General features: G+C 39.1%; 1 protein-coding gene across 4 annotated transcripts in view; it reads left to right on the top strand.

The window, feature by feature from the left end:
- Nucleotides 1–7,457, top strand: part of CPEB3 (cytoplasmic polyadenylation element binding protein 3) — a 179,220-nt gene extending 171,763 nt beyond the window's left edge. For 3 of the 4 annotated variants that reach the window (XM_032608000.1, XM_032608001.1, XM_032608003.1), the window contains one exon: nt 1,722–5,516. In XM_032608000.1, coding sequence (XP_032463891.1) covers nt 1,722–1,949 — 228 coding nt within the window. In that variant the 3' untranslated portion in view covers nt 1,950–5,516. Of the gene's footprint in view, nt 1–1,721 lie in introns of all 4 variants that reach the window. The other variant, XM_032608004.1, reaches the window with a different exon arrangement.
- Nucleotides 7,458–26,325: the final 18,868 nt, after the last annotated feature.

The raw sequence follows: 26,325 nt of genomic DNA, 5'->3' as shown, positions 1-26,325 counted from the left end.
CCAGGGAAGGCCTGGAGCTTGGTGGCCAGTGCAGAGGCCATCAGTATTGGCCAGGTGTGGATGCACGTTGTGGTGGCCTGGACTAGAGAGGAAGCAGGGGGAGTGATAACTACACTTAATGAGGGCATCTGATGTGCCAGGCACTGTTCTGTGTGCTTTATGTGATTAACTCATTTGCTCCTCATAGGAACCCTATAAAGTATGAACTGTTCTTTTCACCCAGTGTACAGATGAGGAAACAGAGGCTCAGAGTACCTGAGAAATTTGCCTAAGGTTGTACAGCTAGTAATGTGGCTGAGATTTGAACCTAGGCAGATGACCCGAGAGCCACTACAGTTTTAATTATGATGCAGAGGTGAATGTGAGATTTTTTTTTTTTTGAAGCCCACTCTCTAACCTGTTAGATCAAGGAGGGAAGAATAGGAGGAAGGGAACTAGAGCCACAGAGCAAAGACATTTTCCCCCTTGGGTAACTAAGGGCTGGGACAGGTCATCTCCAGTGGGTCTTCCAAGCAGAGACAGAACTCCAGAGGAGGCCGGCGAAGGGGCCTTCAGAAGGGAAGGTCCAGGAATGCCAGAGTCCAATCCCAGGTGTTCCCTGTGTCCCTGCTCACCCCACGCTGTTCCCCATCAGCCCCTCGGTACCCTGCCCCGTGCCCTGCTGGAACCTCCGGGCTGCATCCAGAGGCAGCCCAAACTGGTCAGGCAGTTGGCTCATGTCAGAAAAAATGTGGGTCCCCATCTCCATAGCCCCAGCGGCCACAGTGCTTGCTCTTCCCCAGAACAGCTCTAGAGGTCAGCGTGGGAAGGAGCCTGATCACAGAGACTTGCCACCTTCCTGCTAATTTCTAACATTTGGGATGAAAACATTAATGATAGTCCGTTTCTGAGGTTCTTGAAAGCGGACATGGGGGAAAACTGTGGTAACTTTTGTTCTTCCTTGCTTCTGGTTTTCCTCTAACATAGCCTGCAGGGCTGTGATGAAAAGTTCTCTATTGAAGCTTCCAGTCTTGGAGGGAGATTAAGGCAATAAAATCTAAAAAATAAAAAAGCCTCAATTGTTAGAGTAGCTTCTTAACATCCCCCTAGTCCCCCTTTCCCTGCCATCCATTGTGAACAGTACTGGGAGGTTAGTCTTTTGAAAGCCTTGTGCTTAAAACATTGAAGCCCAGAGCCTCACGGTCACCCTTCAGCTAGGCTTGCCAGCCTCAGTGGGACTTGCCCTTTGGCCCAGCTCCTGCCAAACTTCCCCAAGTACGTGCTCTGCCTTTGCCTACTTTTGGGCTTTGTCCTCGCTGGTTCCTCTCCCTGAAATGCTGTTCGTGCATAGCCGGGTGCTTCCAGCCTTCAGAATTCAACTCATGTGCTTTTATCTGTGCTGCCTCTCTTAATCCTCACCAGCACCCTTTGAGGTAGACCCTGCTATGCCCATCATACAGATATCCAGATGTGTGTGTGTGTCCGTGTATCACCATTACACCCACTTTACAGATCCGCATATAGAGCAAACAGAAGCACAGAGAGAGGTTACTGCCATCACACAACTAGTAAGTAGTAAGTCAAGGAGCAGATCCCATACTCTCAGCCACTGTCTGATACCAGCTGAGTTCAACACCGAGTCTGACTGGGACATATTAAGCTCCATTATAAACTCTTAAGAGGAAGAAATGTGAGGAAGCTTTGCTAAAATCTTTTTTCCTGTCTTTCCTCTTTGGGTCCAGGTGGAAGTGAAGCCATATGTGCTGGATGATCAGATGTGTGATGAGTGCCAGGGCACACGCTGTGGTGGGAAGTTTGCCCCATTCTTCTGTGCCAACGTCACCTGTCTGCAGTATTACTGCGAATACTGCTGGGCGAGCATACATTCCCGCGCCGGGCGGGAGTTCCACAAACCGCTGGTGAAGGAGGGAGGTGACCGCCCTCGCCATGTCCCGTTCCGCTGGAGCTGAGCCCAGGGTATACCCAGCCACAAGTACTGGAGTAGATAACAAGGAGGGGAAAGAGAAGGCACTGCCTCAGGGCTTACAGTGTTCTGGAAATCTGTGCATTTGTTCTCGATTTTTAAAGAAGAAATGGGTCTTTTTATTATTATTATTATTATTTACAGTCATATTACTGAACTCAGTGTCCAGTATAATGCAGAATTGCAGAGTGTATAACGGTACTGATTTGCACTTTGATTCACACCTTTGTCTGCTTGGTACCTTAATTTCTTACACCTGATTTGTCACTCGTAGACTGCCATTCTCATCAGCGGCCATCAGGTTGATGTCTGTGATTTTTTTGTTTGTTGTTGTTGTTGTTGTATTGTTATTGTTTTGATCGTTTTTGAACTGGAGCATGCACTTATTTTCAGAAACTTAGAGAATCGCCCCTAGGAGAAGACTTACCAAAGGTAATACTCGTGAGTAGGTGGCAGATGTAGCAAAAACTTCACAACAATTCAGCAATCATTAGCTGGGGTCATGTAGAGTAAGGAAAACCCTTAATGAAAATAAGCCTTTAGTTGCTCTCTATTTTGACACGTAAGGATACCTCATAAGCTGAATCTTTATTTTTCCTTCATGTTTAATTTTTGTTTTGCTGAGGATTTTGGTTAGATCTTTTAGTGTTATGTAAATTTATGCTGCAATAGCTTTTGCTGCTATTAAAGTGGTATTATTAATACCATAATACTCTATTCAGGCTAAGGTATCAATTACAAAAAACCCAACAACATACTTTTGTGATTTAGGGATAGAATCAGCTGCCGAAAGGAGATCAGAATAGACTTGAGAAAGCTTCAACGGAAGGTCACTATTTCTGACTGCATGTTTACTTAATCAGGTTGCTGCATGCAATAAATTTTATATCTGATGTCTAGTATAAAACCTTCCCACAATGCACAAATTAAGAATCTATATAAGCTATAAAATACTGACTTTTTTTAAAAAAGATTTTTTTCATTCAAAGAAATGGTAATTGACTGGAGGAAGGCATGCCTCAATAAATGGAATGCTTCTGAAATTAGGAACAGCCCATAACAGAATGACCTATATTACAACCAATATAAAACCTAGGTGTAGGATATTCTTAAAGCAAATTTGTGGATGGTAGATGAAGTACTTTGCGGTGCTCTGTTACATATTGTGCAGTTTATTTTATATAGTAAAGTGATTATGTCTAACTGTGATCAAACTTAACTGTTTAAAGCCTCTGTCAGACATTAACGAACTTGACAGTTCATAACTGGTATATTATTAACTAACACATGAGCTCTTAGTTACAATCTCCTAGTGCTTGCACCATTTTACATAGCTTCAGACCTTGTCCAGAAAACCAAAGAGCTCATCTTAGCTTACAAACACTAGGAATATATACAGTATATAGAGATAAGTTGTCAATTGACAAACTAGGCACATTTTAAGAAAGTTGCGTGATCGTGATGCTAAAGAAATGTCTGTACAAAATAAGATGGCCTGGGCAGGGTTGGTTATCTGGGTGAGAAATTAACTACTTAATTCCCTGGATTTATCCTGTAAAGCTTGAATAGAATTCAGACCTGCTAGTACTACCATGGACATTTTTTTAGCATTCACTCTTGGGCTGCAGATAGTAATATATAAACACACACAATGATTATGAGACTATGTAAATCTTTTTTTAAATCTTCTTCCTATGTTTTGGAATTATGGGGACAATCTGACTGGATATGACACTGCAGAATAGATTTAAGTCGCTGTGTTTTATGTGCTGTGATGTCCTTGTACTGTCTTAAGTTAATATTGCTTGGTTTTGTTTTGTTTCTCCAGTGTTTAGTTGCAATTAACAGCTCTCAAACTATAGTTTGTTTTCAAAAAGGAAAAAACAAAATAGTTTTTTACTGGGTTAAAAATGCTTATTAGAATTCTCCCCCTTTGAGGTTACCTCTGGGCTTTTTGGTAATAACTGCTTTTTTCCAGCCCAGCTGTGGTTTTCTGTTTGTTTTTTTCTATGTTTGTGGTTTTTTTCATCTGTATGAGAAATTTTGTTATGCACTACTACTTTTTGTATTCTAGACAGTTTTCAAAAGTTGGCCGAAGATTTTTTTGTTTGTTTGTTTTTAAGGAAAAAGGCATGCTTTCTGACTGACATGATCTTTTGCAATACCTCAATTTTGAAATATAGGAAAGAAAATGATATTTTCTAAGTAAGTTTATTCAGAAAAATATATATTAATTTAATTCTGCAAGAAAAATGATTTAACAGATGGGTAACTTTATTTTTTTCATGCTTATTTGTGTTTTTTGAAAATGAAGAAGTTAGAGCTTTATAACTATAATATTAAAGATCATATCTAACCTACAGAAATCTACCTAATTATGTGAAAGAAGCAAAACTTTTTGAAGAAGCACCCCTCTTTCATGTACTAAAATAATACTGAGATTTAAAAAAAAAAGCTGGAATATTGTACAGCATAAAGCTGAAGTGAAGGTGAAAAAGCATTGTCATAAAGAATAGGTTTCAAAAAATAAACTCCATTTGGTGCTGAAAGTTGTGAATAGGTGGTGGAAACTACTTTCCCTTAATTTGTATATTTATAATCAAGCGTTGATTGTGCACGACTGACCAGGATTGTGAAAGAGTTCTTCTGTTTGTATTTTTTTAAAGAGAACTTTTTTAGTTTATTAAATTATAACATGTTCCGTTTTGTTTTGTAAATAAATGTGCCCCCAAGTTGTTAATGTTATATTAAAAGAGAGGGTCCTTCAAAAAAAATTATTTTTTAAAACACAGAGGTGTTCTGACCTGCAACTTGATGGGAAGCCCCCGGGTATCACAGGTCCTGTTGTGGCCTTTCCTTGATGTGACACTTGAACTAGTCGATTTTTTGAAGGCTATAACCTAACCTCGACTATTTGTTGTTATGTGCAATACTGTTTGTACTGTTTGTATAAAAAATAGAAAAAAAAAGAAAAGAAAAAAGGCATAAATCTTTATTGCAGATTTATTTTCATTGCAAACTTTAGACATTGTGATTCACTGAAATCATTTTTCTACTGTCAAATATGTACCTTTTCTTCATGCTGGTATTTTTTCAATAGTAATGTAGCCTTTGTACTGAGACAAATTTTCATTGTTATTTTTAGAAAGATTTTTTGCTAAGAAAAAAATTAAACATATTTACATATTTTTCATTTTATTTCGTATTTTCTTTAAGGAGTGCTTTCTCAATCATTAATAGAGTTGTTTCTGGGAGGGACTTTCATATCTGGTCAATGTCATAATATTATTTTGTATTTTTACTTGGAATAAATTAATTTTATGATGCTAATTCTTTAAAAGTTTATTTTTTTCATTTTCAGTTATTTTTGAAGCTAAAACCTTTGTAATATTGTTACTAAAGTGTCTAGTTTTTTGAAATGCAAAGCTTTATGTATTAACTTGCTGATGTGGTTTACAATAGTGTGACAACGATGAAAATGGTTGGTTATGTAAAGTGATTGGAAAATGTAATGGATAATTGGGTAATAAAATGACAGAATGAGCAGAACATGTGAGATTTTGACAAGCCTTTTCCTTTATTACAGTGGTTTAGTGTAAGACTAGGGATGTCACAGTACAGTTCTCTAGGGATGTCACAGTGGATTTATACAACACCAGGTGCAGCCAAATCTGTGGCCCTGATGATGAAGTCACCCCTTACTGAGATACCACCAAGTTGAGAACCTGGCCGGGTTGACAGAGTGTTTTATTGCTTTTCCCCTCTAACTCTTCATTCTGTCGTGTGTGTGTGTGTGTGTGTGTGTGTGTGTGTGTGTGTGTGTGTGTGTGTGAATCTGCCACCGACTGCTGTCCACATGTGAGTGGGTACCTTTCGCCAGGCCGAATCTTTGCCCTGCATTTACAGTGGTGACGTCTGAGAGTGCAAGGAGGTCTCTGAGAGGACCAGCCCTCTGGGAAGTTAGACTTGTACCGCAGTGTCTCGCCTGAGTGACCTCCCCGAGCACACGGGTGGCCTGGCAAGGCGGCACACTCCGAGGTCACCACTGTAAACGGACAGTCTCAGACTTCGTCTTACTCTACCCTCAGCCTGCTCCCTGGTATGGTGCCCCTTGTTTGTCCCTTATTGTGGCAACACATCTGGCCACTCCGAGCATGATCTGTCTGCCCTCCTGCTTCTTTTCCAACACCCAAACTCACCTTGAAGCTGTGCTGTTAAGGCAGCGTGTCATTGTCATGGCACCTAAAATTAAACAAAAATCATACAACTGCAAAACTGGTGTTGCGTAAACAGAACATCCAATGACTCGCTCTAGACAGATGGTGTGTTTCTCCCAGTCCTTGATGGCCTCTTCCAGGCCTCCTGCCACGGAGGCAAGGTTATCAATGACTCAGAGAAACATGTGTCCAGAGTTGGCTCTTGGGTATGCTCTATGTATTCAGTTTTGTAAATAATATATAGATTAGATCAAGTTGTGATGTAAAATTTTAACTCAAATTGGATATTACTGGTTGGAATTTTACATTAACTACAAATAAGTGATTAGGAACAGAAGAAAAGAAATTGGAAAACTTTTGCTTAGTGGTATAAAGATTATGCTTAGATTTCTGCCTATATCTTGTGTTTTATAGCTTGTTAGTGAGGCATGGGCTAATGCAGAATGTACTGCATTTATGCAATTAGCAAATAACTGCTAGTTTTCATTTTATCTATTATATTAGCAACAAAATGGCATTTAACTGGGTAAAGCTCCTACCTAAATATTTGAGTATTGTGACATCTCTACTTGCAAGGTTTGAGTGAAAGATTAGTCACAGATTAGTGAAAAAAAAGTTATCTTTTTGTTAAAACTGGCTTATTTGTATGGATTGTTGCTTTTTCACCAGTTTGTGTGGTATGTCAGCTAACATTTTCTGTTGGTTTTTTTTATAATAACCAAACTTCTCTATCTCAGCTGCAATAGTGTTCCATTTTACCAGAGTATTTTATAATTAATGCTGTTGACTTTATACCCCAAAATGGGTCAAGAAATGGATATGTGATTTGGGGATGTTTAAATTTGTATGACAATGAAGTTAATCACAACAAGTAGAAAACCTGGGTGCTAATACAGGACAACTTCTGCTCTTTTTCTTTTCTGGATATAGTTCCGTTGGGGTATAAAGTATTAGGTATTTGTATTTTTGCTGTCAAAATAATGGACATAACTTTTAGAGTGTTCACAGCTAAGATCTCTGTATTTGTTTTTCAACTAACAACTAATTTTAAATGTATTGTATCTTTTATTACCTGTTCTCTTAGATTGTTTTTGCTAGTAACCCTTACTCAGCTTCCGCCTTTGGGGCTTGGACTGATATTGCTTGTGTGGAACTGCAGTACTGTGACTAACCATGGAGCTCAATGCAGCTATTGCTTACAACTGCTTAAACTTTGTAGTTTGGACTTCTTTTTTTTTTCTGTAATAACAACTTATTAAATCTAGTTGTATGAAGTACTGACACTTGTCATCCTTTGCACTTGCCAAGGAGTATCTTGGAGTACATGGATTGCGCCTGGGAATGTTTGTACACTCCAACTTGCTTGATGAGCTTTTGGGGGGAGGGGGGACAAACTCCTTTAAGCAGGTTAAATACAGCAACATTCACCTTTTTTCTGACACGAATGACACTCGTTTAAAAAAAAGAACACGAGTGTATTTAAAACAGGAAGGTGTTTGTTGACACAATGTGTATGCAAGATTTTAAGGTGCACGTGGGCATGCCAGCACTTGCCACATGAAACCAATTTTCAAAATTAAAACCGAGAAAGTCAACGAAAACGTTAAGTACGCCCCCTTTCGTTTTACGCTAGGCTCTCTGGGATCCTCTCGGAGAATGGGTCCTTTTACAATCCCGTAGCGACTTTGGACGTGCTAGAAGCTTTCTTGTAGGCACTAACTTCAATCCTTGTAGAAAACGGACCACAAGCGGCCACACCCAAGAATCCCCTGGCAGCTTTCATAACATGCAGGTGTCAGCGTCCCAACCCCGAGCCGTAATTCCGTGGTGGGGGAGCGGGGTCTGGCACAGGTGTTTTCCACTCGGGGGTTCCAGCGCCGCCGGAGAGTCTGCTGGCGCCCGAGGGGGCGGGGCCGGCGCCGAGCAGCGCTCCGCCCCTCGGGGTCCCGACTCCGCCCTCCGGCCGCTCGGCTTTGCAGGGGAGCTGGCGGGGCTGCGCGGGGCGGCTGGGCTCCCTCCCGGGCTTTCGCGGCCCCTCTCCTGCCTGGCGCCCCTTCCCGCCGCTGGTCCCCAAGTCCGGCCCCAGTCTGCCCTCCCCCAGGTGGCCCCGGCGCGTGGTCGCGGCCCACAGGTAAGCTATCCTGCGACCGGTGCGCGCGCGCCCACCCCGCCGCCTCCCGGGCTTCGGGCGCGGCCGCTGCAGCACCAGCCTCCCGAGATGCCATCAGGGTCCGGAGGCCTGAAGCTCGCGCGGGAGGCCCGGGGTTCAGCGCAGCCGTGTCACCGGACGGCATCGACCATTTGGAGCTCTGTGTCTATGCCTCGTGCAAAATGGGGAGAGGAATTATGTTTCAGGTCCCTTTTACGTTTGATTTTCTAAAACTGCATCATGCATGCACCAAGCACCAAATGGAACCCTGTTTTCAGAATGCTGGTCTGACTTGGGCCCCACGTTTGTCTCCTGGCAAAAGCGTTCTGGGATCCTAACTCGGAGGAGGAGTAGGTAAATGAGTGGTGCCGAGGTGACGAGCAGCTTGTTATTTCTAGGGTGTAAAAGCCGGGAGGCCTGGCGTTCCTGGGGCGTGCGTGAGGTTGGAAGCGGCGGTTCTGAAGCAGCCCCGTTGCTGGACGCTAAGCCCTCGCTGTGAGGGGATGTGCAGGACAGACCCTGACGGCTGAGAAGGCTGGGGTTAGGTCTAAGGTACCCGCTTAACAGAAAGAAAACTCATTACCCACAAACACTGATGAACACAGCTTAAAAATTGTAGTTGGGTGGTTTTTCACAAGACCCATGGCACATGGGTCACTTGGACACTTAAATTGGAAGACTTAAAGTCATGTATTTTAACTAGAACGGTTGTACTAGATAGGTTAATGATTGCTAATGAGATGAGGGGAGTCCAAAATTGAGGAGTCCTATTGCTGTTCAAAGGCCTGTTGGGAAGAAAAACTTTGCTCTAATTTAGGCTCAGTGATTTAGAAGCCTGTGAGTTAACTGGCAAAAGACAGATTAACAGGAGCTTATTATGCACATGAATCCAGCAAAAGAAGTGGCCCCTCCATAATTAGAGGTAGGTGTCTATAACCTAATTTAACAGGGGAAAAGAAGGGGGGAGAAAGGAGCTTCTATGGGAAGATCAAATGGTTTCTTATTTTTTTTAAATCAATTTTCCAATGCAATTGTTTTTTAATTAGCAAATTTTTAAAAATTAAAGTATAGTTGATTTACATTATTCGTTTCAGGTGTACAACATAGTGATTCAGTATTTTTATAGATTTAGGAAAGACGGTGGGTTTTTAGGGGAACAAATGGGAGATAAGAAAGTTTGTGATAATGTTTGTTTATGCAGGTGTGAGCGTTTTCTGTGTTCTTTTGGCCAGTGAAACTCCCCAGGAGAGGGCGTTCATTGATTGATTACAGCCTCGCTCTCAGAAGCTTCTGCCTTTAGTCAGATAAGGGAAGCTTTGAAAAAGCATCTTTTGCATCTATTGAATTTCCAATGTCTTCAGTTTAAAATCATCTTAATATCAACTTTGGAGGTCCGAGGGGTCCCCACAGATAAATGGCTGGAATGACTCTATCACTGGAACAGATAACTGAAAGTTATCTGTATTCTGTCCCATTACGGAGTATTATGGAGGGAACAAATTCTTTGGTCATTGTGTGTGTTTAGTTAAAGGACTTGTCTGTAACTCCATGTACATTAACCTCAATATTTAATTCTGGCCCTGTAAGGGTCAGCCCAAGTCCTGGAGTTTTCTTCTTTGCTGTTACTGTTCAAATCTTTGGTTAAGATGGTTTGAGCTGAACTGTTAAGTATAAGGGAAACATTCCAACTTGTCTCCTTCAGTGCAGGCCTGAGCCAAGTGAGACTCTTTTTTTTGTAAATGGAAGAAAGACTCCCCGGGCAAGTTCTAGCCCTTAAGGTGGGGAGTTGTCTTGCGTGCCTGGTCTCTCCTTTCAAAAGGGCCCTTCTGCTCGATTTCATTACTCATTATTAAAAACAAACAAAAAAACGCAGTTCCAATACATACCCATAAGAAGGACTAAAATTTAGAAGATGGGAAATACTGAGTATCAGGAAGAATCTAGATAAGTGCTGATAGAGGTGTCAGGTGGTGCAGCCATACTAGAAAACTGTTTACAAGGGCTGAATGTGTATATCCTATGATTCCGCCTTTCCACTCATAGGCAGAATCCCAACAGATGTGTAGCATGTTCCCAAAAGATACTACAAGAAGGGTCACAGCAGCATATAGCCCCAATCTGGAAGCTATCCAAATGCCCTCCAACATTAGAATGGATACATTGTAGTGTATCCACAAATGGGACACTGAATAGCAATAAGAGTGAAGATCTACAAGTATATGCCACATTACGGAAGGCCATCACAAACTTAATGTTGATCAAAATCGCCAGAGTACATGATGTATGATTCCATTTGTATAAACAGGGAAGGAGTAACTGAAAGGGGGCATGGAGGCGGCTGCTGGGCTGTGGGTAACTCTTGATCTGGGTGTTGCGTACAAGGTGTGTGCAGTTTGTGTAAATTCACTGAGCCATACACTGAGATCTGTGCACTTTTCTATGTTTTAATGGAGCATTAAAACAAAAAAAAAAAAGGGGGCTCTGTGAAAGGTAAAAGCTGATGCTTGGCACAAATGCAGTTCTTTCCAGGCAGCCTCCATGCAATTCACTCTTATTCCTGAACCAGACTTCTTTTCTGGCTGTCACTGCTAGCAGGCGCCCATCCAAACTGGCCTGCTTTCCCAATCACCCAAACCTCAGTCTCCCTGCTCCCTGTCTTCCCTGCTCCCGTGTCTAGGCTCCGTTCCACTCTTCCTTAAGCTTACCAACATCCAGGAGGATTTGTTTTGTTTTAGTCAATTTGGGAGGAGGGGTGGAATCGAGAAACAGTTTAAAAACCCTCCATCCACTAGTCTCTGTAGTTGATGGTAAAGCATCAAACATTGAAAGCCAGTTAATCTCACATGTGCATGTGCGGACTGGGTTATGTGATGTCTTGTTTAACATTTAACAAGATCTGTTGGCCCCCGCTTCCACATTTATAGCCTGATTGACTTTTTAACATTATACCTTTTTTATTTTTAGATAACGTGTAGATGCAGACACTGTTGTAAGAAATAAGACAGATTCCATGTATTCTTTACCCAGTTTCCCCCTAATATCTTGCAAAATTGTGTTAAATATTACACCCAGAATACTGACATTGATACAGACAAAATGAAAAGTATTTCCGTCACCATAAGAACACCTGCTACCCTCCCTTTCCCACCTCCCTAGAGCCATGGCAACGATGACTAATTTGTTCTCCAGTTCTATAACTTTCTCATTTCAAGAATGGAATATAGGGACTGCCCTGGCGGTCCAGTGGTTAAGATTCCACGCTTCCACCACAGAGGGAACGGGTTCAGTCCCTGGTCAGGGAACTAAGATCACATATCCCGCATGCTCTGCAACCGGAAAAAAGAAGAATGGAAACATAGTGTGTAACCTTTTGGGATTGGCTTTTTTCTTTTTATTTTATAAACTTATTTATTTGTTTGTTTTTGACTGTGTTGGGTCTCCATTGCTGTGCGTGCGTGGGCTTTCTCTAGTTGTGGCGAGCGGGGGCTACTCTTCGTTGCAGTGCGTGGGCTTCTCATTGTAGCGGCTTCTCGTTGCAGAGCACGGGCTCTAGTTGCACGGGCTTCAGTAGTTGTGGCGAGCGGGCTCTAGAGCGCAGGCTCTGTAGTTGTGGCGCACAGGCTTAGTTGCTCCGCGGCATGTGGGATCTTCCCAGACCAGGGATCGTACCCATGTCCCCTGCATTGGCAGGCGGATCCTTAACCACTGTCCCACCAGGGAAGTCGAGGATTGGCTTTTTTCAATCATTATAATTCTCTAGAGATTCATCTTGGCTGTTTATCAATAGTTTGTGTTTTTTTTTTTTTTCTTTTTTTTTGTGGTACGCGGGCCTCTCACTGTTGTGGCCTCTCCCATTGCGGACACAGGCTCCGGACACGCAAGCTCAGTGGCCACGGCTCACGGCCCAGCCGCTCCGAGGCACATGGGATCTTCCTGGACCGGGGCACGAACCCGTGTCCGCTGCATCGGCAGGCGGACTCTCAACCACTGCGCCACCAGGGAAGCCCAATACTTTGTTCCTTTTGATTACCAAGTATTATTCCATGGCATGGATGCACCATGGTTTGTTTAACCACTTGTTTGTAGGACATCTGGATTGTTTCTAGCTTGGCACTATTAGAAATCAAGCTGCTATAAACATTTGTGTACAGGTTTTTGTGTGAACATGTCTTCGTTTTCTCTGAGATAAATGCTCAGGAGTGCAATTGCAGGGTCGTATGATAGTTTCATGTTTAGTTTTTGAAGAAACTACCAAAATGTTTTCTAGAGTCTGGTATACCTTTTTACATATTAACCAAAATGTATGCATGATCCAGTTTCACTGTGTCCTCTCGGGCATTTGGTTTTGTCACTGCTTTTCAGCTTACCCACTCTGATAGGTGTGCAGTCTCATATCCCATTGTGTTTTTTTGTTTGTTTGTTTTTGTTTTTTTTGCGGTTCGCGGGCCTCTCACTGTTGTGGCCTCTCCCGTCGCGGAGCACAGGCTCCGGACGCACAGACCCAGCGGCCATGGCTCACGGGCCCAGCCACTCCGCGGCACATGAGATCTTCCCGGACCGGGGCGCGAACCCGTGTCCCCTGCATCGGCAGGCGGACTCTCAGCCACTGCGCCACCAGGGAAGCCCCCACTGTGGTTTTAATTTGCATTTCTCTAATGGCTAATAATGTCAAACATTTTATCATGTTCATGTTTGTCATCTCTATACCCTCTTCAGTGAAACGTCTCTATTGTTGCCCATTTTCTAATTGGTTTGGGGTTTGGGTTTTTTTTTATCGTGTAGCTCTTTTTTATTCACTTTATTTGATCAAATAGTACAGAGTTCCCATGCACCCCCGTCAGTCCTCTCCCCTCAAGTTCCCCCTATTAACGCCTTGCATTAGGGTGTACATTTGTTACAGTTGATAGCCAATATTGATAAATTATTAACTAAAGTCCACAGTTTAAATTAGGGTTTTCTCTTTTTTTAATTTATTTTTTATTGAAGTATAGTTGAACTACAGTGTTGTGTTAATTACTGCTGTATAGCAAAGAGACTCAGTTATACACACACACACACATATATATATATATACACACACACACACACACACACACATTCTTTTTCATATTCTTTTCCATTATGGTTTATCACAGGATATTCAATATAGTTCTCTGTGCTGTGCAGTAGGACCTTATTGTTTATCCATTCCATATATATAGAGTTTACTCTTTATGTTGTACATTTCCATGGGTTTTGACAAATGCATAATGTCATGTATCCACCGTTATAGTATCATACAGAGTAGTTTCACTGCCCTAAAAATCCCGTGTGCTCCCCCTTCCCCCTTGCAATCACTCTTCTTTTTACTCTCTTTATAGTTTGAGCCTTTTGCAAAATGTCATAGTTGGAATCATACATTATGTAGACTTTTCAGACTGGCTTCTTTCACTTAGTAATATGCATTTAAGATTCCTCCAAGTCTTCTCATGGCTTCACAGCTCATTTCTCTTTAGTGCTGAATAATATTCCATTGTCTGGAAGTACCATAGTTTACTTATTCATTCACCTACTAAAGAACGTCTTGGTTGCTTCCTGTTTCTGGCAATTATGAATAAAGCTGCTATAAACATCCATGTGCAGGTTTTTGCGTGGACATAAGTATTCAACTCATTTGGGTAAACATCTGTGAGCACGATTGCTGGATCATATGGTAAACATATGTTTAGCTTTGTAAGAGACTGCCAAGCTGTCTTCCAAAGCGACTACAATTTTGCTTTTCGTGTGCTTATTTGCCGTCTGTATTATTGTTGGTGAGAAGTCTCTTGAGTTCTTTAGCCTATTTTTTACATTGGATTGACTGCTTTCTTATTGTTGAGTTTTAAGAATTTTTTGTATACATTGGCTACAAGTCCTTTATATGTTTTAGAGATAAAGTTCAACTTATTAATTTTGTCTTTCATGAACCGTGCTTTTCATGTTGTACCTAAAATTCATTGCCAAACCCAGGGTCATCTGTGTTATTTTCTAGAAGTTTTATACTTTTGCATTTAACATTTAGGTCTGTGATCTACTTTGAGTTAATTTTTGTGAAAGGTGTAAGGTCTGTGTCTAGATTCACTTTTTTTGCATGTGGATGTCCAGTTGTTCCAGCACCATTTGTTGAAAAGATCATCTTTTCTCCATTGTATTACCTTTGCTCCTTTGTCGAAGATTGGTTTGACTACATTTGTGAGGGTCTATTTTGGGGCTCTATATTCTGTTCCACTGATCTATTTGTCTATTCTTTTGCCAGTACAACACTATCTTGATTACTGTAGGTTTATATTATCTTAAAGTCAGGTAGTATTAGTCTCACAACTTTGTTCTTTTTCAGTATTGTGTTGCCTATTGTAGGTTTTTTCCTTTTATATACAAACTTTAGAATCAGTTTGTCAGTATCCACAAAGTAACTTGCTGGGATTTGGATTGGGATTGCATTAAATCTGCAGATCAGCTAGGGAAGAACTGACATCTTAACAGTATTAAGTCTTCTTATCCATGAATATGAAATATCTCTCCATTTATTATTTTTTCTTTTATTAGAATTTGTAGTTTTCCTCATAAGTCTTGCATGTATATTTTAGGTTTATAACTAAGCATTTCATTTTTGGGTGCTAATGTTGATATATAGGAAAGCAATGAACTTTTTATTTTTTAGCCTTATATCTTGCGACCTTGCTACATAATCTGTTATAAATTCCAGGGTTTTTTGTTTGTTTTGTCAATTCTTTGAGATTTTCTACACATAAAACCCTATGTCATCTGCAAACAAAGACAGTTTGATGTCTTCCTTCCCAATCCGTATACCATTTATTTCCTTTTCTTACTGTGTTAGCTACGACTTCCAGTATAATAGTGAACAGGAGTGGTGAGAAGAGACATCTTTGCCTTGTTTCCAATCTTACGTGGAAAGCATCTAGATTATTAGCCTTAAGTGTGATGTTAGCTGTAGGTTTTTCATAGTTGTTCTTTATCAAGGTGAGGAAGTTCCCCTCTGTTGCTGGTTTTTATAATGAATAGGTGTTGAGTTTTGTCAAGTGCCTTTCCTGCATCTATTGAGATAATGACATGATTTTTCTTCTTTAGCCTGTTGATGTAATGGATTATACTAATTGATTTTTTTCACACACACACACACACACACACACACACACACTGTATTTTATTTTTGCCAGAGATAGATAAACTGACACCAAGCATTGTAAATGGATGACCACAACAAAAGCAACAATGATTGCAATTACCAAACACGAAACACACTCATACTATGTCATAATATTGACATTCAGTCCAGGAATCCTCCACTGTAACAGCTCCTTTACTTTGCAGTGAAAATTGATTTGTATATTTTTTGCCTCTGAGTCCTTGTGGGATTTTTTTTTTATTCAAACAGAAAGTCACAAAAGTTATAATCATCCTTATCAGTTCACTCCCATGTAATTAATTTTTTTTTCATCTTGATCTTTTGTTAGCACTTTGATGAGTTCATCAGTTTTCCATTAGAGTTCTGAAAACGCTTATTCATTCAGTTCAGCAGTATAGTCGGTGACCAGAAACCTGTACTTTGGTCAGAGTCTTTTCCATGAATTCCTTGAAGATGAAACCCTTTTATAGGAACATATTTGCAAAAGCATCAGAGTACACCCAGAACTGTCTGTAAATGACAAAAGACTTAAAAATGACCACGGTTAAAGATTTGATGAAAGTTCATAATAATGCAATTGACAAGGAAATTTAGTTATTTCTGAGATATACATTTTAAAGTAATAACTAGAATTATGACTTATAACATTATACCAGAACATATAAGATTTTCAGAAATTTCATGTAATGTCTGAAACATTTATATTAACATATTTCCATACAAATAACCCAAAGAAAGTTTAGTATTAGTTGTTGTTTTTTTTTTTTTTTTTTTGCGGTACGCAGGGGCACAAACCCGTGTCTGCTGCATTGGCAGGCGGACTCTCAACCACTGCGCCACCAGGGAAGCCCATAGTTTGTTTTTTTATACTGCAAGTTCTTATTAGTTATCAATTTTATACACATCAGTGTGTACATGTCAATCCCAATCGCCCAATTAAGCACACCACCATCCCCACCTCACCGTGGTTTTCCCCTCTTGGTGTCCATACGTCTGTTCTCTACATCTGTGTCTCAACTTCTGCCCTGCAAACCGGTTCATCTGTACCATTTTTCTAGGTTTCACATACATGCGTTAATATACGATATTTGTTTTTCTCTTTCTGACTTACTTCACTCTAGACAGTCTCTAGATCCATCTACGTCTCAACAAATGACTCAATTTCGTTCCTTTTTATGGCTGAGTAATTCCATTGTATATATGTACCACAACTTCTTTATCCATTCGTCTGTCGATGGATGGGCATTTAGGTTGCTTCCATGACCTGGCTATTGTAAATAGTGCTGCAATGAACATTGGGGTGCATGTGTCTTTTTGAATTATGGTTTTCTCTGGGTATATGCCCAGTAGTGGGATCGCTGGATCATATGGTAATTCTATTTTTAGTTTTTTAAGGAACCTCCATACTGTCCTCCATAGTGACTGTATCAATTTACATTCCCACCAACAGTGCAAGAGGGTTCCCTTTTCTCCACACCCTCTCCAGCATTTGTTGTTTGTAGATTTTCTGATGATACCCATTCTAACTGATATGAGGTGATACCTCATCGTAGTTTTGATTTGCATTTCTCTAATAATCAGTGATATTGAGCAGCTTTTCATACTAATTGATTTTTGAATAGTGAACCAGCCTTTTATATTTGGAATAAATCCCTCTTGGCCATGGTGTATATAATTTTATTTATACATTGTTGGATTTGATTTGCTAATATTTTGTTGAAGCTTTTTGCATCTGTGTTCATGAGAGATATTGGTCTATAGTTTTGCTTTCTTGTAATACCTTCATTTGGTTTGGTATTAGAGTAATGCTCTCCTCATAGAGTGAACTGGGATGTGTTCCTTCTGCTTCTATTTCCTGAAAGATTTTGTAGAGAATTGATATCACTTGTTCCTTCAGTGTTTGGTAGAATTCATTAGTGAAACCATCTGGGTCTGGTGCTTTTTGTTTTGGAAAGTTATTAGTGATTGATTCCGTTTCTTTAATAGATGCGGGTCTATTCAGAGTATCTATTTTTCCTTGTGTGAGTTTTGGTAGATTGTACCTTTCAAGGAATTGGTCTGTTTCATGTAAATTATCAAACTGTGGGCATAGAGATAGATTTGTTCACAATCTTTTATTAACCTTTCAATGTCCATAGACTCAGTAGTGGTGGTCTCGTCTTCACTTGTGATATTAGTAACCAGTGCCTTCTCTTTTTTTCTTTTGGTTAGCCTAGCTAGAGGTTATCAATTTTATTGATCTTTTCAAAGAACCAACATTTTTGGTTTCATTTTCTCTATCATTTTCCTGTTTTCAATGTCATTGATTTTTTTGCTGTCATTTTTATTTCTTTTTTAAAAATTTTATTGAAGTGTAGTTGACTTACGATATTCTGTTAATTTCTTCTGTACAGCAAAATGACCCAGTTATACATATATTTTTTTTTCATATTCTTTTCCATTATGGTTTGTTACAGAATATTGAATATAGTTCCCTGCGCTATACAGTAGGACCTTGTTGTTTCTCCATCCTATATATAATAGTTTGCCTCTGCTAATCCCAAACTCCCAGTCCTTCCCTCCCCTAACCACCCGCCTGCACCTTGACAACCACACGTCTGTTCTCTACGTCTGTGAGTCTGTTTCTGTTTTGTAGATAAGTTCATTGGTGTCATATTTTAGATTTCACATATAAGTGATGTCATATGGTATTTGTCTTTCTCTTTCTGACTTACTTCACTTAGTATGATAATCTCTAGGTCCATCCATGTTGCTGCAAATAGCATTATTTCGAAAAAAAAATAGCATTATTTCGTTCTTTTTTATGACTAATATTCCATTGTGTATATATACCATGTCTTCTTTATCCATCCGTCAATGGACGTTTAGGTTGTTTCCATGTCTTGGCTATTGTAAATAGTGCTGCTGTGAACATAGGGGTGCATGTATCTTTTCGAATTATAGTTTTGTCTGGGTATGGGTATGCCCAGGAATGGGATTGCTGGATCAATATGGCAGCTCTATTTTTAGTTTTTGGAGGAACCTCCATGCCGTTTTCCATAGTGGCTGCACCAATTTACATTTCCACCGGCAGTGTAAGGGGGTTTCCTTTTCTCCACACCCTCTCCCGCACTTATTATTTGTAGACCTTTTAATGATGGCCCTTCTGACTGGTGTGAGGTGCTATCTCATTGTAGTTTTGATGTCCATTTCTCTAATAATTAGTGATGTTGAGCATCTTTTCATGTGTTTGTTGGCCATCTGTATGTCTTCTTTAGAGAAATGTCTATTTAGGTCTTCTGACCATTTTTCGATTGGGTTGTCTTTGTAGTTGTTGAGTTGTATGAGCTGTTTGTATATTCTGGAAATTAAGCCCTTGTCGGTCACATCGTTTGCAAATATTTTCTCCCATACAGTAGGTTTTCTTGTTGTTTCTGGTTTCCTTTGCTGTAAAGCAAAAGCTTGTAAGTTTGATTAGGTCCCATTTTTTAATTTTTGCTTTTATTTCTATTGCTTTGGGAGACTGACCTAAGAAAACATTGGTACAATTTTTGTCAGAAAATGTTTTGCCTATGTTCTCTTCTAGGAGTTTTATGGTGTCATGTCTTATGTTTAAGTCTTTAAGCCATTTTGAGTTTATTGTTGTGTATGGTGAGAGGGTATGTTCTACCTTCATTGATTTTCATGCGGCTGTCCAACTTTCCCAATACCACTTGCTAAAGAGACTGTCTTTTCTCCATTGTATATTCTTGCCTCCTTTGTCGAAGATTAATTGATCATAGGTGTGTGTGTTTATTTCTGGGCTCTTTATTCTGTTCCATTGATCCATATGTCTGTTTTTGTGCCAGTACCACACTGTTTTGATTACTGTAGCTTTGTAGTATTGTCTGAAGTCTGGGAGGGTTATGCCTCCTCCTTTGTTGTTTTTTCCTCAGGATTGCTTTGGCAATCCTGGGTCTTTTATGGTTCCATATAAATTTTAGGATTATTTTTTCTAGTTCTGTGAAAAACAGCATGGGTAATTTGATAGGGATTGCATTAAGTCTGTAGATTGCTTTGGGTAGTATTTTAACAATATTCTTCCAATCCAAGAGCATGGGATGTCTCTCCATTTCTTTGAATCGTGTTTCGTTTCCTTTATTAATGTTTTATAGTTCTCAGCATGAAAGTCTTTCACCTCCTTGGTGAGGTTTATTCCTAAGTATTTTACTTTTTTGGATGCAATTTTTTTTTTTTTTTGGATGCAATTTTAAAAGGGATTGTTTGTTTACATTCCCCTTCTGATATTTCAGTGTTAGCATAAAAAAATGCCACTAATTTCTGTATGTTAATCTTGTATCCTGCTACCTTGCTGAATTCATTTATCAGTTCTAGTACTTTTTGTGTGGAGTCTTTAGGGTTTTTCTATATATAGTATCATGTCATCTGCGTATAATGACAATTTTACCTCTTCCCTACCAATCTGAATACCTTTTATTTCTTTTCTCTGATTGCTGTGGCTATGACTTCCAATACTATGTTGAAGAGAAGTGGTGAGATTGGACATCCTTGTCTTGTTCCAGATTTTAATAGGAAGGCTTTCAGCTTTTCACCATTGAGTATTATATTGGCTGTGGGTTTGTCATAAATAGCTTTTATTATGTTGAGATATGTTCCCTCTGTACCCATTTTTGTAAGGGTTTTTTGTCATGAATCGGTGTTGAATTTTATCAAATGCTTTTTCTGCATCTACTGAGATGATAATGTGGTTTTGTCCTTTCTTTTGTTGATGGGGTGTATCACATTGATTGATTTGCGTATGTTGAACCATCCTTGTGACCCTGGGATGAATCCAACTTGGTCGTGGTATATGACCATTTCTATGTGTTGTTGGATTTGGTCTGCTTATATTTTGTTGAGAATTTTTGCATCTAAATTCATCAAAGATATTGGCCTATAATTTTATTTTTGGGTAGTCTTTGTCTGGTTTTGGTATCAAGATGATGGCAGCTTCTCATTTTTATTTTTTTCTTCTGCTTGCATTTGGTTTATTTACTTTTCTTTCTCTACTAAAGTGGAAGCTTAGGTTTTGATTTTGTATCTTTTGTCATTTATAATATAAAATATTACAATATTATTATAAAACGATAAGTTGTATTTTCATCTAGTTCAAAATATTATTTTAATTTGTCTTGAGATTTTTTCTTTGGTCCATGTGTTATTTATAAATGTGTCATTTCATCTCCAAATATTTTTAGAATTTTTCAGCTATCTTTCTTCTGTTGACTTCCAGTTTAATTCCATTGTGGTCTTAGAGCATGCTTTGTATGATTTCTGTTCTTTTAAGTTTGTTGAGGTGTATGTTATGGCCCAGAATGTAGTCTATCTTGGTCAGTGTTCCATGTCAGCTTGAGAAATATATATATTCTGCTGTTGGGTATTGTTCAGTTCTACTATATCCTTACTGATTTTTTGCCTGCTGGATCTGTCAATTACTGATAGAGATGTGTTGACACCTCCAAGTATAATAGTGGATTTATCTATTTCTCCTTTCAGTTCTATCAGTTTTGTTTTTTTTGCGGCATGCGGACCTCTCACTGCTGTGGCCTTTCCCATTGCGGAGCACAGGCTCCGGACGCGCAGGCTCAGCGGCCATGGCTCATGGGCCCAGCCGCTCCACGGCATGTGGGATCCTCCCGGACTGGGGCACGAACCCGTGTCCCCTGCATCGGCAGGCAGACTCTTAACCACTGAGCCACCAGGGAAGGCCCCAGTTCTATCAGTTTTTGCCTCAGGTATTTTGCATGTTCTCTTGTTAGGTGCATATATGTTAAGGATTGTTATGTTTTTCTTGGAGAATTGATCCTTTTATCATTATATAATGCCCCTTTCTATCCCAGATAATCTTCCTCGTTTTGAAGTCTGCCTTGTTTAAAATTAATATAACTACTACCGCTTTCTTTTGATTTGTGTTAGCATGATATATCTTTCTTCATCTCTACTTTAAAAAAATTTTTATTTTTAGTTGTGGTTAAAAAAACCCCACATAACACAACAGTTACCATCTAAACCATTTCTAAGTGTACAGTTCAGTAGTATTAAGTATATTCATTGTTGTACAGTGGATATCCAGAAGTTTTTCTTCCTGCAGAACTGAAACTCTATACCCATTAAGCAACAGCTCCCCACCTTCTTCCTCCCCAGCCCCTGGCAACCACCATTCTACTTTGTTTCTATGAAGTTAACTACTCTAGATGCTTCATTTAAGTGGACTCATACAGTATTTGTCTTTTTATGACTGGCTTGCTTCACTTGCCATGATATCCTCAAGGTTTATCCATATGGTAGCATATGTCAAAATTTCCTTCTTTCTTTCTTTATATTTTTTAATAGATCTTTATTACAGTATAATTGTTTCACAATACTGTGTTTCTGTTGTACAACAAAGTGAGTCAGCCATATGCATACATATGTCCCCATATCCCCTCCCTCTTGAGCCTCCCTCCCATCCTCCCTATCCCACCCCTCTAGGTCATCGCAAAGCACCGAGCTGATCTCCCTGTGCTATGCTGCTGCTTCCCACTTGCTAACTGTTTTACATTTGGTAGTGTATATATGTTGATGCTACTCTCACTTTGCCCCAGCTTCCCCCTCCACCCCCGTGTCCTCAAGTCCATTTTCTATGTCTACATCTTTATTCCTGTCGTGGCACTAGGTTCATCAGTACCATTTTTTTTTTTTTTTAGATTCCATATATATGTGTTAGCATACGGTATTTGTTTTCCTCTTTCTGACTTACTTCACTCTGTATGATAGACCCTATGTCCATCCACCTCACTACAAATAACTCAATTTTGTTTCTTTTTATGGCTGAGTAATATTCCATTGTATATATGTGCCACATCTTTATCCATTCATCTGTCAGTGGACACTTAGGTTGCTTCCATGTCCTGGCTATTGTAAACAGAGCTGCAGTGAACATTGTGGTACATGTATCTTTTTGAATTATGGTTTTCTCAGGGTATATGCCTGGTAGTGGGATTGCTGGGTCATATGGTAGTTTTCTTTTTAGTTTTTTTAAGGAACCTCCCTACTGTTCTCTATAGTGGTTGTATCAATTTACATTCCCACCAACAGTGCAGGGCGGTTCCTTTTTCACCACACCCTTCCCAGCATTTATTGTTTCTAGATTGTTTGATAATGGCCATTCTGACTGGTGTGAGGTGATACCTCATTGTAGTTTTGATTTGCCTTTCTCTGTGACATTGAGCATCTTTTCATGTGCCTCTTGGCCATCTGTTTGTCTTCTTTGGTGAAATGTCTATTTAGGTCTTCCACCCATTTTTTAATTGAATTGTGTGGTTTTTTGATATTGAGCTCCATGAGTTGTTCATATATTTTGGAGATTAATCCTTTGTCCATTGTTTCAGTTGCAAATATTTTCTCCCATTCTGAGGGTTGTCTTTTCATCTTGTTTATGGTTTCCTTTGCTGTGCAAAAGCTTTTAAGTTTAATTAGGTCCCATTTGTTTATTTTTTTTATTTCTGTTACTCTAGGAGGTGGGTCAAAAAAGATCTTGCTGTGGTTTATGTCAAAGAGTGTTTTTCCTATGTTTTCCTCTAAGAGTTTTATAGTATCTGACCTTACATTTAGGTTTTTAATCCATTTTGAGTTTATTTTTGTGTATGGTGTTAGGTAGTGTTCTAATTTCATTCTTTTACATGTAGCTGTCCAGTTTTCCCAGCACCACTTATTGAAGAGTCTGTCTTTTCTCCATTGTATGTTCTTGCCTCCTTTATCGTAAATTAGGTGACCATATGTGCATGAGTGTATCTCTGGGCTTTCTATCCTGTACTAACTGATCTATATTTCTGTTTTTGTGCCAGTACCATACTGTCTTGATTACTGTAGCTTTGTAGTATAGTCTGAAGTCAGGGAGCCTGATTCCTCCAGCTCTGTTTTTCTTTCTCAAGATTGCTTTGGCTATTCGGGGTCTTTTGTGTTTCCATACGAATTGTAAAATTTTTTGTTCTAATTCTGTGAAGAATGCCATTGGTAGTTTGATAGGGATTGCATTGAATCTGTAGATTGTTTTGGGTAGTATAGTCATTTTCACAATGTTGATTCTTCCCATCCAAGAACATGGTTTATTTCTCCATCTCTATATGTCGTGTTTGATTTCTTTCATCAGTGTTTTATAGTTTTCTGAGTACAGGTCTTTCACCTCCTTAGGTAGGTTTATTCCTAGGTATTTTATTCTTTTTATTGCGATGGTAAATGGGATTGTTTCCTTAATTCCTCTTTCTGATTTTTCGTTGTTAGTGTATAGGAATGCCAGAGATTTCTGTGCATGAATTTTGTATCCTGCAACCTTACTAAATTCATTGATTAGCTCTAGTAGTTCTCTGGTAGCATCTTTAGGATTTTCTATGTATAGTATCGTGTCCTCTGCAAACAGTGACAGTTTTATTTCTTCTTTTCCAATTTGTATTCCTTTTACTTCTTTTTCTTCTCTAATTGCAATGGGTAGGCCTTCCAAAATTATGTTGAATAAGAGTGGTGAGAGTGGATATCCTTGTTTTGTTCCTGATCTTAGAGGAAATGCTTTCAGTTATTCACCATTGAGAATGATGTTGGCTGTGGGTTTGTCATATATGGCCTTTATTATGTTGAGGTAGGTTCCCTTTCTGCCCATTTTATGGAGAGTTTTTTTTTTATCATAAATCGTTGTTGAATTTTGTCAGAAGCTTTTTTTGCATCTATTGAGATGATCATATGGTTTTTATTCCTTAATTTGTTAATGTGGTGTATCACATTGATTGATTTGCATATGTTGAAAAATCCTTTTATCCCTGGGATAAATCCCACTTGATCATGGTGTATGATCATTTTGATATGCTGTTGGATTCCGTTTGCTAGTATTTTGTTGAGGATTTTTGCATCTATGTTCATCAGTGTTATTGGTCTGTAATTTTCTTTTTTTGTGATATCTTTTTCTGGTTTCGGTATCAGCATGATGGTGGCTTCGTAGAATGAATTTGGGAGTGTTCCTCCCTCTGCAATTTTTTGGAAGAGGTTGAGAAGGATGGGTGTTAGCTCTTCTCTAAATGTTTGATAGAATTTGCCCGTGAAGCCATCTGGCCCTGGACTTTTGTTTGTTGGAAGATTTTTAATTACAGTTTCATTACTTGTGATAGGTCATTTTATATTTTCTAGTTCTTCCTGGTTCAGTCTTGGAAAATTGTACCTTTCCAAGAATTTGTCCATTTCTTCATGGTTGTCCATTTTATTGGCATATAGTGGTTTGTAGTAGTCTCTTATAATCCTTTGTATTTCTGCAGTGTCAGTTGTGATTTCTCCTTTTCATTTCTAATTTTATTGATTTGTGCCCTCTCCCTTTTTTTCTTGATGAGTCTAGCTAAGGGTTTATCAATTTTGTTTATCTTCTCAAAGAACCAGCTTTTAGTTTTATTAGTCTTTGCTATTTTTTTTGTTTCTATTTCATTTATTTCTGCTTTGATCTTTATTATTTCTTACCTTCTACTGACTTTGGGTTTTCTTTGTTCTTGTTTCTCTAGTTGCTTTAGGTGTAGGGTTAGATCATTTATTTGAGATTTTTCTTGTTTCTTGAGGTGAGACTGAATTGCTATAAACTTCCCTTTTAGAACTGCTTTTGCCGCGTCCCATAGGTTTTGGGTCGTTGTGTTTTTGTTGTCATTTGCTTGTATGTATTTTTTAATTTCTTCTTTGATTTCTTCAGTAATATCTTGGTTATTTAGTAGTGCACTGTTTAGTCTCCATGTATTTGTGGTTTTTACAATTTTTTTCCTGTAATTGATTTCCAATCTCATAGCGTTGTGGTCAGAAAAGATACTTGATATGGTTTCAATTTTTTTCTTAAATTTTCCGAGGTTTGATTTGTGACCCAAGGTGTGATCTATCCCAGAGAATGTTCCATGTACACTTGAAAAGAAAGTGTATTCTGCCACTTCTGGGTGGAATGTTCTATAAATGTCAATTAAATCTATCTGGTCTGTCATTTAAAGTTTGGGTTTCCTTATTTATTTTCTGTTTGGATGATCTGTCCATTGGTGTAAGTGGGGTGTTAAGGTCTCCTACCATTATTGTGTTACTGTCGATTTCCCGTTTCATGATTGTTAGCATTTGCCTTATGCATTAAGGTGCTCCCATGTTGGGGGCATAAACATTTATAATTGTTATATCTTGTTCTTGGATTGATCCCTTGATCATTATATAGTGTCCTTCCTTATCTCTTGTAAGTCTTTATTTTAAAGTCTATTTTATCTGATATGGGTATTGCTACTCCAGCTTTCTTTTGATTTCCATTTGCATGGAATATCTTTCTCCATCCCTTCACTTTCACTCTGTACGTGTCCCTAGGTGTGAGGTGGGTCTCTTGTAGACAGCATATGTACTGGTCTTGTTTTTATATCCATTCAGCCAGTCTGTGTCTTTTGGTTGGGACATTTAATCCATTTACATTCAAGGTTGTTATTGATATGTATGTTCCTGTTACCATATTCCTAATTGTTTTAGGTTTGTTTTTGTGTTTTCTTCTTTTGTGTTTCCCGCCTAGAGAAGTTTCTTTAGCATTTGTTGTAAAGCTGGTTTGGTGGTGCTGAATTCTCTTAGCTTTTCCTTGTCTGAAAAGCTTTTAATTTCGCCGTTGAATCTGAATGAGATCCTTGCTGGGTAGAGTAATCTTGGTTGTAGGTTTTTCTCTTTCATCACTTTAAGTATATCCTGCCGCTCCCTTCTGGCCTGCAGAGTTTCTGCTGAGAAATCAGCTGTTAACGTTATGGGGATTCCTTTGTATGTTATTTTTTGTTTTTCCCTTGCTGCTTTTAATATT

The sequence above is a fragment of the Phocoena sinus genome, chromosome 16 (genome assembly GCF_008692025.1).
Source record: "Phocoena sinus isolate mPhoSin1 chromosome 16, mPhoSin1.pri, whole genome shotgun sequence".
Classification (NCBI taxonomy): domain Eukaryota; kingdom Metazoa; phylum Chordata; class Mammalia; order Artiodactyla; family Phocoenidae; genus Phocoena; species Phocoena sinus.
Note: the sequence above shows the minus strand (reverse complement) of the source record. Positions and strands in the feature narration are given on the sequence as shown.